The sequence below is a fragment of the Prunus mume genome, linkage group LG7 (assembly GCF_029339155.1).
Source record: "Prunus mume cultivar Tortuosa linkage group LG7, ASM2933915v1, whole genome shotgun sequence".
Taxonomy (NCBI): domain Eukaryota; kingdom Viridiplantae; phylum Streptophyta; class Magnoliopsida; order Rosales; family Rosaceae; genus Prunus; species Prunus mume.
The window spans coordinates 19,901,602-19,915,296 of record NC_142704.1 but is presented as its reverse complement, the minus strand read 5'-3'; the positions used below and the strand labels follow the sequence as shown (position 1 = coordinate 19,915,296).

The 13,695-nt window shown below is 39.4% G+C and overlaps 1 protein-coding gene across 1 annotated transcript; it reads right to left on the bottom strand.

Annotated features, from left to right (window-relative positions):
* Nucleotides 1-1,347: 1,347 nt before the first annotated feature.
* LOC148915696 (uncharacterized) lies at nucleotides 1,348-2,532 on the bottom strand. Its single transcript, XM_089041711.1, has one exon. It carries the CDS (start codon nucleotides 2,436-2,438, stop codon nucleotides 1,509-1,511), a length of 930 nt encoding a protein of 309 aa, XP_088897837.1. The 5' UTR covers nucleotides 2,439-2,532; the 3' UTR covers nucleotides 1,348-1,508.
* Nucleotides 2,533-13,695: the final 11,163 nt, after the last annotated feature.

Here is a 13,695-nt window from a genome sequence, read left to right as displayed (position 1 = left end):
AATTTATAATTAGGGTTTTGACAACCAAGAGAAACAAAAAATTGGGGTTGGACAGGACAACGGGAAGAGAATCAAAAGCTACTATTTTTGGAGGTTTGAGTTTGCTGGAAACATGATTTGGCAAAACTAGACTTGGAAGGTATCGAAAATAGATCATGCAAATTGTGCCTTGTAGCAATGCACACAATGAAAGGTGTTAAGTAAAGCAAGCAAACTCCACCCAATTAAGCTATGTACTATTAAAGCTAGGTCCTTTACTCCAGCTAATTAGCTTTATGATTTTTTTGCTCTAGTCATTGGTTTTATAAATTTTACCTTTGTTCTCTAAAAGTTTTGTATGACTTTCGGAATATTGGGTTCTTTATTAGGGTTTGAATCATCAAAATATCTAACTATCAATTGAGAAGGAATTTGGGTTACTCAAGTCATGTATGAACCGATTTTGGAAGAGGTCTTTCATGTAAGATAGTCTATGTTTTAGTATCATGCTTTTCTTTTCCAATCTAGATAGTTTATAGGGGGACTCTCTCTCTCTTAGCGCCACGACCTAGCAAAACTTGGGCTCTTCAGATTCAGCGCCGCATCTTCTCTTTGTTTTTTATTTTCTTTTGCGGTTCGTGCTCAAGCTTTCCTGCTCGTTTTTAGGGCTTCATGCCTCTAGGCTTCTAGTCTCTTTGTTGGGGCTTTATGCCTCTTTGGTGGCACAATTTGAAGACTTATTCTTTCAAAATTTGAAGATATTGTGTGTACTGGTCTTGGCAGAATATGAACACTCAATTAATACTCCTATGACTAGAAACATATTTAGGATTAGGATAGTTGTTTTATTGTTATAATAATATACCAAATATCATGGTTGAAAACAATTGGTCTTGCCCATGATAACTTAATAAATCATTGCATAAGATGTCCTTAACATTAATGATCATAGGATTAGGATAGTTGTTTTTAAGGGAGGATTAGGATGAGTTTCCTTTTTTCTAGGAAAAGAAATCAATTTCATTACTTATTGAGGATTAGTTTTGACGTAGGACTAATAAACCTTAGACAATTAGGTAAGTTTAACTCGCCATATATTTTTTGGGTTGTTTGATTTTATTTATTTTTGGTTAAAAGTCGGTTTGGTTTTTGGTTTTTTGTTGTTGTTGTTGCCGTATTTCATTATTTTTAAAGATTTCGGTTCTATTTTGTTTTCCTTTTTTAATTTTGAATCGAACCAATTTATTTCTCTACTATGATAATAAAGGCATTCGTCAACTTGTGGTGGAAGGGGATTCCAAACTTTTGATTGATTGCTTAAAAATACATCACTTCATCTCTTGCCTCATCAATCCCAGCCCACAAAATTAAACTAATCTTGTCAAATGGTTGTGATTCTAAATTAAACCAGCGCAAAATAACAAAATAACATAATAATTAATTTCCGAAAGTGGATATGATTGAAATAAGAGCGAAATTCTAGAAAAAGAAACTCAAAGTTGAAGGGCTCTCTCCTATCTGCATCAATGTCAGTCTGTTGGCAACTTGAACCTGCAAACAGGACAGGTATGCCCTAGTTTTAGCCATTCAACAACGCAATCTCCATGAAACACATGAGAGCATGGCAAACGCGTGACTTGATCCCCACTCACCATCTTCTCCAAGCAAACCACACACTCACCTCCTCCTCCCTGAAACACCAACTTCTCCAAGGCCTCAACTGATGCTTTGCTTGCAGGTTTTGGTCTCAACAGTACTGCAGCTTCATCCAACGACTCTCTTACAGCAGCCTCCTCTGTTAGTAGGGCTGCTGCTGCCCTACGAAGTAGTTGATTCCTTTCTGTCAATAGCCTCAGTTCCAAATCTTGAAGACCCTGCAACCGCTGAAAATCATCAACATAACCCTGTCCTAATGAGGCCAAACCTTGCCTCAAATCCTCGACCCGAACCTCCAGTTGCATTAATTGATGTTGTGTTTGTGGTAATATAATCTCCTTCTCCACGGTGACAAGTATATCCAGCCTCCCAAGTCCAGAGTGAGAAGCTGCTTGGCTAGCCATGGCTTTAACAACAAGCACTATTTTCCTTGTCATAGCTTCAACGTCCTCTAATGGCTCTGTGTTTCCAATGTAACGTTTTCTCCAGCGTAGCCTATCTAGTGGGAATGGGATGTCTATGCGAGATAGCATGTTTGATATAATATTGCAGTTATTATTGGATGTGAATAACTCGAATGGGTACTTCTCATTAGATTCAAACCATGTATTGACGTCTATAATCGGCCTTGTGTCGGTGCCGGTATCCGAAGAAGAACGGTGGCTTCTAATGAACTTCCATGCAATTGAAACCTGAGAGTGAGGAATCGAAAGCGACTCATGATCCGGGAAACCTCTGTTCTCTACCTTCACCAATACACTATATTCAGGGTCGTAGCTTCTTCTGGGAATGAGAACCTGCATTTTTTTAAAAGAAGTACAAGGAAAACGATAATCTAAATTACAAGTGACCGGGTTTTTCGCACATACACATTATAAAGGGAGTTAAAACCTGCACGTTTTCACTTAGAAGAAAAGAGATGCAAAAGGTTTATTGTTGTGTGCTTCTTTTTTAATTACCTTTCCCTTTGTAATGGTGATCCATGTACTACTCCTACTACGACCAGGATTACTAAATTTCTTTAATTTTACTCAATGGCTGATTTCCGTTTTGGCCCCTACCAAACTAAACTTGAAAAAGGATAGTTATTGCCCATCATCATACACTAGTATTAAGTAATTATTATCTTACTGAAAAGAAAAAAAAAAAGATTGTGGTAGAAATTTCAATAGCTAGCCTTGTGTTTGGGTTGGGCATCTATTTTGTCTTGCTAAGAGATTTTTTATTTTTATTTTTGCTGAATACATGTAAATGGGTTCCAAGTTGTAGAGCTTTATGCTCCTTTGCTTGGTTCAATTCCCTTAAAAACCAAAACAAAACAAAAAGATTTATGCAATTGGCTTAAGTTGAAATCTGAATTTCGAATCAAATTATAATGATGCCACACACACATGCGGATACTGTTGAATTTGAATTCAAGACTACTTGGAAGCGCACCAAAAATCTAGATCGATTCAACTAACATCATGTTTGCAAGGATTCACTCACAACATACACATTCCAATCAAGCTATATATATAGCAACATGATTAAAGAAATTGCATCGAGCCTTTGTGTAAGGTTCAGTGTAATAATAAAATATTTCTAATACTATTACTCATTATTAATACCATAATTTACTCCATCAATTTTGATTAACTTCCCCAATGCCTCAACCAAATATTTTGTTGCAGGCTTTGGCCTCAGCAGTCGAGCTTGATGGTCATCTGATATCTCCTTCATCAACATTCCCATTTCTTATCAATATTTCATTAACATCCAAACTTTCTCCAGAATTAATAATAATATAATTGAGCAGCCTTGCAGCGGCTGCACGTGACCTTATTTCATTCCAATGCAACCCAGCCAATCGCCACCTTAAAGCATCAACACTATTTGGTCACATGCCTCCTCACATGGCATCGCTGTTGCAGCAAACCTTCACGTGAAAGCACAAAACGGAAATCCTTTAACATATGTTCAACCTCCCTCCTCGGGCCCTATCAATTGAAACTTGTAGTTTCTTTAATTTTACAAGGTGCAACTAAACTAAAATTGAAAGAATATATTTAGGGTTAATTTCAATTTAGTACTCTGAAATCTTACCTTTAAGGCACGTTTGTCCATGCACTCTCAATTTTAACGATTACATACCCTAAACTTTTCAATTTTGTGCAATTTGGTTCCGGCGTTAACTTCATCGTCAAAATTTTCGTTAATTGCTTGCATGACAAGTTTGGGTCCCATCTATTCACTTATTTCAATGTCAGTTGAAGGGTATTTTATTAAAAAATGATTTCGTATTAATGCGTATATGTGTTCTTCATGGGTGGGAAGACACTAATTACACAAAAATACTCTTCAACTGACATCGAAATAAGTGAATAGGTTAGGTGAGACCCAAGCTTTCCATGCAATAACGAAATTTTTGATGTCAAAGTCAACGCCGGAACCATATTGCCAAAAATTAAAAAGCTTAGGGTATGTAATTGTTAAAATTGAAAGTGCATAGACAAACGTGTCTCAAAGATAAGAGTTTAAGGTACTAAATCCGTATATCTATTTCCAAGCATTATTATACACTTGGGGGTTAAGGTGGATTGTTTTTTTTGTTTTTTGTTTTTTGTGTAGTACCTTTTTCGCAAGTTCGGACTTGTATTGTAGGTGCTTGAAGTTTGTAGCTTGGACCAATCCGCAATGAAGGTAGTGACTTGTAAGTGAAGCAATTAGCAAGCTGCACCTAAACTACGTGATTTTTGTACATTTTTATGTAAAAGAAAATACGAGTGTTGCCCTTTTTATATATAAAAAAAAACTCCAAAATTTTACAACAATGAATTTACAAAAATTTATTGGGCATTCCTTGATTTTAAGTTTGGATTACAAATGGACCATCGTAGATGTTTCTTTCATTTTAATCAAGCATATTTTCGAAGAAAAAAAAATTGTTCAAGTTCTAATACTATAGATGTAACGGACAAACATGATGAATCAATTGAAGTTGTGAAAGAAGAATACAAGATATATTTTCATAGAATCATAGAAACACAGAATAAAATGAAGGCAATGACAATGATAATTGTCTTACAATTTCAGCACTCTTCCTATGAAAACCTGGCTATGAATTGTACAATTAATAGATCAAACGCCAACTTCTCCAAGGCCCTCAACCAATCGCACAATTGAGGCGTCTTCCATCGGCCCAAAAACACAATCCAAGCTTGCAGGGGACAGAGTGGTAATTATCCCATCCCGAACGCGGAAGAGTTTTTGCAGAGCATACTGGAGTTGGACAAGACCAGCAGAAACGCAAACGTTGTAATCCTTTATCAGTAAGTCCCACTCTTCCTTGAGTGCCCTGGCCTTGATCTCGTCTTTCATGGCTTGGTACTCTTTCATGACCATCTCGTGGTCATGGTGGTTGCCGGGTATCGACGAAAGCCTGCACCTCTTACTCATCATGTCGCCGACGACGACCAGAGATAGACGGGAAGAGAGTGAGAGAGATGGGAAGCTTTGTGCCCAAGAATTGATTGCGGTCTCTGCGTGTGGTGGTATCTGATCTCGGGCTGTGTTTCCTTTTATACTTGTTGGTGAACTCCTTGCGGGAATGGGAAAAAATAATCCTAATTCCATTAGGACTAGCTAGGAGGTAAGATGTTGGGCCAATGGGCCAACGTCAAAGAAGCCCAGGCCCACAGAATTAATCTTCGGAAAATGAAATTGTGTAAGAGCCATGCGCGACTTGGCTGTCAGTCGCTCGCCAGCTGCTGCTAGCATTGAATCCAAAGATCCAAAAACTTTGTAAAGTAAATACATAACCATCAAATGGTCCAAAAAATTCAAAACTAAATCTTATCGGAATTTTAAAATATTTAAGTGGATTTGTTTAGAAAAAAAATATATTATAACACAAGAAAAAATTAACATAGAAAGTTAACACAAAACAAAAATTAACTAAAAAACAAATTTATACAAGAAAATCATATTTATATCTCTTCCATGGGAGCAAAAACATGATTTACATAGGCCATAAATGTAAAGGGAATGTAAAAGTGGCTTCACACCCTTAAATTTAACTACAGTGTTATTATTAAACAATTACCATTAATTATGATTGCCAATATTGTGCAAGTTCGAATATTTTTTGGGTTCAGACAAACGTCGTCAATCAAATAAAGTTGTCAAAGAAGAATGCAACATAAATAAAATCACAAAAACAGAGAATTAATTCAGGCAATAATTGTCCTTTAGCTAAGATCACATATTTGCCAAGGGTGTTTCCATTGATAGTTGTGTTGGTAAGGTGCTTGTAAAATCATCGAGCATGTCATGTGGTTAACATAAAATCCTGCAATTGATAATCATCTTGACATGATTTATGGTAAAAATTAGGGAGCACAATTTTCTATAGGTCAAATATGTATTTAACACGAATGCGATTGTAGCCGTTAATTTGACGAGTTCACTAAAAAATATATGAGAAAAATTCTAAAAAAGAAAGTAGTAAAAATTAAAGTTGAAGGGGGCTCTCTCTCCTATTTGCATCAATGTCGTTCAGTTGGTAACTTGAACCTGCAAATAGGACATTGTTAGAGCAGGATTTCTTTCAAGAAGAAATACCTCCACAGGTTCTTGATGAAGTCCGCACGCTTCCTTGGTGAAGAGAACTCGGATTACGTTCCCAGGACGAACGGTGGAAATGGGGTGAGTACGTGCAAAAGTCACGTCGACGCTCAAGTCAATATCTGTGCAGCGTACTCTTGGAGTTCAATTGAATTTTTTGTACCTTTGCTGGAGGTCTAGCCGGGTTTTTATAGCGCTTAGAGTTCTTGGGTTTAGCCCCACTACCCTAGCTTTGTGCATCCCGTCCTCCACTTCATGGTAATGGGATCAGATGACTGATTTGTGTCTCCCTCACTCCGCACTTCTCTAGTGGGAGGGAAGTTCGATCATCCCACGTCTTTTAGTTGTGGCATATGGGTTAAGCCATGACATGTAAAGACACGTGAGATTTGGTCCCCACAGTACCCCCCCTTTTTTCCTCTTTACACGCTTTGCAGGTGGAGAGAGAAAAATGATTTAAGTGGGACTTTGGAACAAGATTTCTTCGGATTGAATGCATGACGTCATGATGGGCTCGTGGCTGCGCCCAAATAAGCCATACATTTTCTTTCTTAGTCTTGCCGGTCAAACCCAAAAATGTGATTCCTATTAGGCTACTACCACCCATTAATGTTGCTTTCATACCTTGCATGTGAAATATCCAAATATGAATTTTCATGCACGTCGCTGACTTTTCAAGTTTCAACTGTGGACTGTCATCCCCATGTGGAATATCCAAGTGCGAACAGCCAATCCCATGCGCAAGTAGACCCTTTTCTTCATTTTGGATTTATGCACCTTTGCTGATCCCACATGGCCTCAACAGTTTTGAACTTTTCTCACTCCAGCCGATCCCAGACGGGTCCCATGCAAATTTTTTTGATTTCCTTTGCACTGCAACCAATCCGGTGGGCCCATGCAGGTTTTTCTCTTTGCTGACCGATCCCAGATGGTGGGTGCGCTTGGTTTTAAGCTTTTGCCGATCCAGTGGGCCCTATGCTTATTGGTTTATCTTTGCTAGCCGATCCCAAACGGATTAGGGTGCGCTTGGTTTTAAGTTTTTGCCGATTCGGTGGGCCCCATGCTCCTTACTTTCTCTTTGCTAGCTGATCCCAAATGGATTGTGGTGCGCTTGGTTTTAAGCTTTAGCCGATCCGGTGGGCCCTATGCTTCTTAGTTTCTCTTTGCTAACCGATCCCAGACGGACTCCAATACCCTGAGCTGTCCTTCCGGACCGTGTGCCTTGGTTCCTCAACTGATCCAAGGTGTCCGTGACCTTTTTTCCCCTTGCACTTGAGCCATCCATGTGGGCCCCAATGCCCCTTAGCTGTCCTTCCGGACCCGTGCACCTTTGGTTTCTCAACCGATCCAAGGTGTTCATGACTTTTTTTTTTCTTTGTTCTTGCGCTTGGGTTGTCTATGCGGGCCCCAATACCCTTAACTATCCTTCCGGACTCGTGCTCCTTCGGTTTCTCAACCGATCCCGGGTGTTCATGAATTTCTTTTTCCTTCCTTTTTCTTTTTCTTTTTCTTTCTTCTTGCGCTTGGGCTGTTCATGTAGGCCCCAATACTCCTTTGTCCTTACGGACCGTGCTCCTTCGGTTTTCAACCGATCCAGTGTTCATGACTTTTTGTTTTTTTTGTTTGGGTGACCTCTTGGACTCCATATACCTTCAATTCCTCCTTTTCATTTTCGTCAACTCCCAATCGGTCCATGATCTAGTCTTTGCGTGAAGAGGTGAACAAGCCTACACTACTACATTTTATGCTTTGTGCGACGAAGGGACTTTCGACGCGCAAAGTTACTTCGTCGCACATAATTCTGCGCGACGAAACTTTCGTCGCGCACATTCCTTCGCGCAAAGAGCGTGAAGAAAGACTTTGCGCAACCAATTTTTTTCTTTCGTCGCGCAAAACAATGCGACGTAGCACCTTCGTTCTGAAAGGGTTTGGGGACGACACAAGCTCGACGCACAAACCTTTGCGCGACAAAATGGTATTCGTCGCGAGATTGCGCGAAGAAACTTTCGTCGCGAGATTCGTGTCCCGGACATTTGCGCGATGAAGGATCCTTCGTCGTGCCATTACTCTTTCTTGCGACGAAAATTCGTCGTCGCGCATACATGTTTAGCGACGAAAGACTTCGTCGCGCATGATTAAATTAAGTGTATTTAAAATTTATTTATTTTCCTTTAAAAAAAAAAAAGTAAATTTGCGCGACGAGATTCGTTTTGTCACGCAAAATTAATATATATTATATAAATTTAATATTATGTTTTTTTTAAAATTTTGTAAAAAAATAAATTTGGTTTTTTTTTTTGGGTAATAAAATGAAATTGCAATAAAAAAAAATGAATCGTAAAGAATACATTTATTATATAAAATAAAATAAATGTATACTACAAGAGAAATATTTTAAAAATAATAAAAAACTAATCAAATAATGTTCCAAAATCTACATGGTCGTCTGCCACATGCGGCTCGGAGGTTTGGGCGTCTACAGAGGGCCGTGGCACGGTGAGGATGCTCGGGGTGGACGGGCTCGGAGGTCGACGCACCAAAATTTGGGGTTGGAATGCCGGACCGCGCGAGGACTGCACCGACATCGACCCTCAAGCTCGGCAAACGCGATGTCAAAGCAGTCACTTGACTGTTTGCTGCGATGATGACCAGGGTCGAGGTTCCTTCTGTCGGGCATTCCTCATCCCTCTACAATATGTTCCTGGCCTCCTCCCGAGAGGCTGATCTAACGTCTCCATCAAGATATGAAATCCAGCGTCCTATGGAGGATCCATAGACTTGATCGGAGCCTCGGGAGGAAGTTGGGAGGCGAACTCCTGAAGAACCAACTGACTCCTCTCCATCATCGTCGTCTGTTTAACATAACATAAAATATAAATTAAAACATGCATATAAATTGAATGTGTAACATAAAAATTAAAATTAAATAATACTTACGTGAAGGGACTCGGCCAACTCATTCCCAAGTCGAACATAAACGTCACCAAAGATGTCGATCTCTGGGAATTTCGACCCCCCTAAATTGAACAAGAGAAAAAAATATTAGTATGAACAAAATAAATTAATAATAATGACATATTAAAAATTAAATATAAATGATTTTATTATTACCCGCTGCCGTGCATCCATCCTATATGAGAAGGGCCTGGAGCCGGAATGGTGGAGAAAAGTCTTCTTCCTATTGCCCTTATTCATTGGGCTTTATTCTGTTATACAAAAAATAAAACGTATTAGTTGAAATATATAAAATTAAATAATAATGAAATATAAAAAATGAAATAAACATTAATAAGAAACATGTAATAATTAAACAAATATTATTAAAAAATACCACATAATCGGGCGCTTGAAAATGAGCGCAGAGCCACACCCAACTATCCTCCCGCCCCTCAAGCTCTTTGGGCAACCTTCTTTGGCGACTCGCGGATCATCGAACGCCTCAAAATGGTGGTGCAAGTCGCTCTTCCACCTTTGCTTGTACCTCTCCTTTGAAGAGTCTGTTGACGTCAACGACTCCTCGTCGAGGTCCTCTAAGTTGTAGTTCGTCTACAATAAATTAATTACATACATTATGTAATAGAAATATATAAAGTTTGAAAGAAAAATAATTAAAAGGTAGGATACATACCGACAACTGGCCGCGAACCTCCATCTTGATCTCGTCAGGCATGACCTTCCAAGACTTCTATTGCATGGGGCAATAGGTCCAAAAGACGTGGCCAATGTCGTGGGCCAAGGAGCTATGCAACTCTGCCGTCGGTGCAGCCCGATGGCGCTCGTATCCGATCTTGTGTTGGTCACCCGAGTGACCTTCACCGTCTTCAGCTGCCAACACGGCCCTCGGGTGTTCTTCTTGGCTGCAAAGAGATATGACAATAATGTTAAATAAATAACAAATTTAACTATAAAATTCACAATACAAAAAATTAAAAATAGAACTACAGTTGAAGGGATATCTATACTTTGTGACCGCGAGGCACCGATCTTGTCGGTCGATGTGGTGTCGATAGTCTTTGGCGGGCTGGTGCCGCCTTAGCGCTAACAGCTGCACCAGCGAAGCGATGACGCAGCGCTTGGGATCTCCCAGGACTAACTAGCACGTGGTCCATCGGTCTTTGGGCGATGGCGCGATGCGAGCCGGGGGCTCGAACTCAGTGTAGTCGTCACCGTCCTACGACATCTAATCAAGTTTGACATCTGCACAATTTCATTAATACACATACCAATTAATCAAATTTACGAATATATACTTAAGCACATACAATGTCATTAAGAATTTGAACTAATGAATTAAAAACATAGCTTGACCTAGGGTTTGTGATTTCGGAGTATCCTGGTCTCCGATCCACGATCCGTCGAATCCTACACGATCCTAGAAATACAAGGTACAACATATGTGAGTTTGAGTTCAATCCAACGGTCCAAACATACCAAACCTGGAAATCGCACAATAGGCAAAATTCGTTTGAGACTCAAACGGTAACCAAATTCTAATCTGAACACACCTACGCGCTTGTGACAACTAGGGGATTGCACGGGGATCAATGCACCTTTGCAACAGATATTCCACGCGCCACCACACTGGCAGCGCATGGGTGTCCAAAGCGATAAAAATCGCCGGAATTTTCTACAAATTAAAGGCCAAGGTTCCTACCCTAGGTTCAAAACATCAATTAGAGACAGTTTTGTTCATGGGCCTACCGAAAAAAGGCGAAGTGGCGGAATGTCAATTTAAAAATCGGCCGAAACCTAGGGTTTCAAATCCACTGCCCTATTCAAACAATTAATGAAATCCTAACCAACCATTAGCTAAAGCATCAAAAATAGTCCGAAACCATACCGAATTGTGGGGCGAAAGAGAGAGAACGAGGTGGCCAAGATTCGGTGGCAAAGTAAATAACGGCAACAGGATGGGCGGCAGCGGTGGGAAGCTCCGGGTTCGAGGTTGTGGCAGCCCGGTCTCAATTGTGGCGGAGTAGGGGCTGATGTGACGGCGGAGAGAGAGTTAGGGTTAATTTCACAAAGCTGGGAAGAAGGAGAAGCTCGCGGCGTTTTGAAAACTTATTCGACTTTTGCGCGACGAAGGAACAAAAGTGTCGCACAAAATGTTTTAATTGAATTTTGTGTGAGGAAAGAAAAACAATTTCCGTCACGCAATGGTGTCACTCCACCAGAAATTGGAATTAGGGTTTAGGGTTTCTGCATTTTGCGCTACGAATAATACAATACGTCGTGCAAGGTTCTCAAATCATCCACTTTGCGCAACGAAAAACCACGTGTTGCGTCGCACAAGGTTGTCCATCCGCCAAAATTTTGGGATTCAGGTTTTGAGCGGGGAGATAAATTAGGTGAGTTTGCGCGACGAAAGATACGTACATTCGTCTCGCAATCCTGTGATTTGCCAAAAAAATTTCCTAAGTGTTAGGCGGGGAGAGGTGAAAGGTCTGAATGAGATTGCGCGACGAACAGGAGTATCTTCGCTCTTTGTTCTGTACTCTTTGAGCGACGATAAACACGTCCATTCGTTGCGCAAGCCTGTGATTTGGCAAAAAAATTTCCTTAGTGTTGGGCAGGGAGAGGAGAAAGGTTTGAATGAGATTGCGCGACGAACAGGAGTATCTTCGTCGCGCAACCCTTTGTTCTGTACACTTTGCGCGACGATAAACACGACCATTCGTAGCACAAGCCTGTGATTTGCCAAACATTTTTCCTAAGTGTTGGGCAGGGAGAGGGGAAAGGTCTGAAGAGATTGCGTGACGAACACGAGTACCTTCGTCACGCAACCCTTTGTTCTGTACACTTTGCGCGACGAACAAGCATCGTTTCGTCGCGCAAACCCTGTCCCTAAACCCTAAACCCTAAACTAGTTTCAATGATCCAACCGGCAAACTTGTTTTTTATATTTCGAGATCGTATACGTCGAAAATCAGAAAAACCGAACATTCAAAGATTAAGTAACGGGACAAAACTTTTCGACGGTTATAAAAGAAAAGTCACGATTTAACGATTATTTTAACTCCGATTTTGAAATTTTTTTACAGCTGCATTTCTTGACCGAATATGAATACAATGACGAATTTGATCTTCAATTTAAGATATTTACACTAGTGGATATCACATAATCTTATGTTATATTTAAGGAAATTATAAATAAACTCTTCATTATTGGTGAATATTGTGTTTTGATGGCATACGCATTCGACGAAACTAGTTTCAGTAATCCAACCATCAAACTTGTTTGTTTATACTTCTAGATCATAGACCCCAAAACTCGGAAAAAGAAAACATATTCAAAGATCAAGTAATGGGACAAAACTTTTTGACGGTTATAAATGAAAGTCATGATTCAACGGTTATTTGAACTCCGATTTTGATGATTTTTTTACAGCTACACTCCTTGACCCTATATGAATACAATGAACTAATTCGATCGTCAATTTCAAATATATACGCATGTATATATTAAATATATATATATATATATATTGGAGTGTTTTTGTCGTGCAAAATTATAAGTTTACGCGATGAGTACCTACTTCGTCGCGCAAAATAAGCACGACGATGCCGCTTTCGTCGCACAACACGGAGCGTTTTTTGTCGTGCAAAATTATAAGTTTACGTGACGAGTACCTGCTTTGTCGTGCAAAATAAGTGCGATGATGGCTCTTTCGTCGTGCAAGGATTTGGCGCCATGTCATATTGTTTATCATTTTCATTTTTTGAAAGTGTTTTTGAAAATAATTTTAAAAATTATTATTAAAAGGGTTTGGATATATTGATTTACTAATGTTTTATAACTAAATTTATTTTAATAATGTTTTATTTCTCTACATATATAATGTTTGGATATAACAAGTAAATATATTCAAACATTTGTATTACACAAAATATGTACACTAACATAATAAAATTACAAAAAAATTCATTATTCATCATCTGAACTATAATAACTTTCGTTATCGTCACTATCATCACTTTCCGTCTCCCAATCCTCCTTCTCTTCCTCTATGACTACATCATCGTCGTTGCTCGGGTCCACTGCAACATCGTATCACAGAAGATCACCGAGGTCAATTGTAATTGACTGAATCGGTATTTCGATTGAAGACACTCGTTGTATTTGAAACGGTTCTTGTATAACATTTGTATCTCAAAGTGTTTCCGCATCATTTTCCATTGAAGATTCTAAATGTTGGTCAGCCACATTGTCGACGTCGTTGTCAGTTGGGTCTAGTTCTAGTATAGCATGCACGTTCCTATGATCCATCTTCTGAACAACTTTCCAACTGTTCCCGGCTTTAGGGTCATCTAGATACACAATTTGTGTTGCCATGTTTGCCAAAATGTAAAGGTCATTATCATACCAAGTTCTGTTAATGTTTACAGATAGTAAGCCATGATCGATTTTAACACTTCCCGGCCTATTTGGGTTGGTGTCAAACCATCGACACTTAA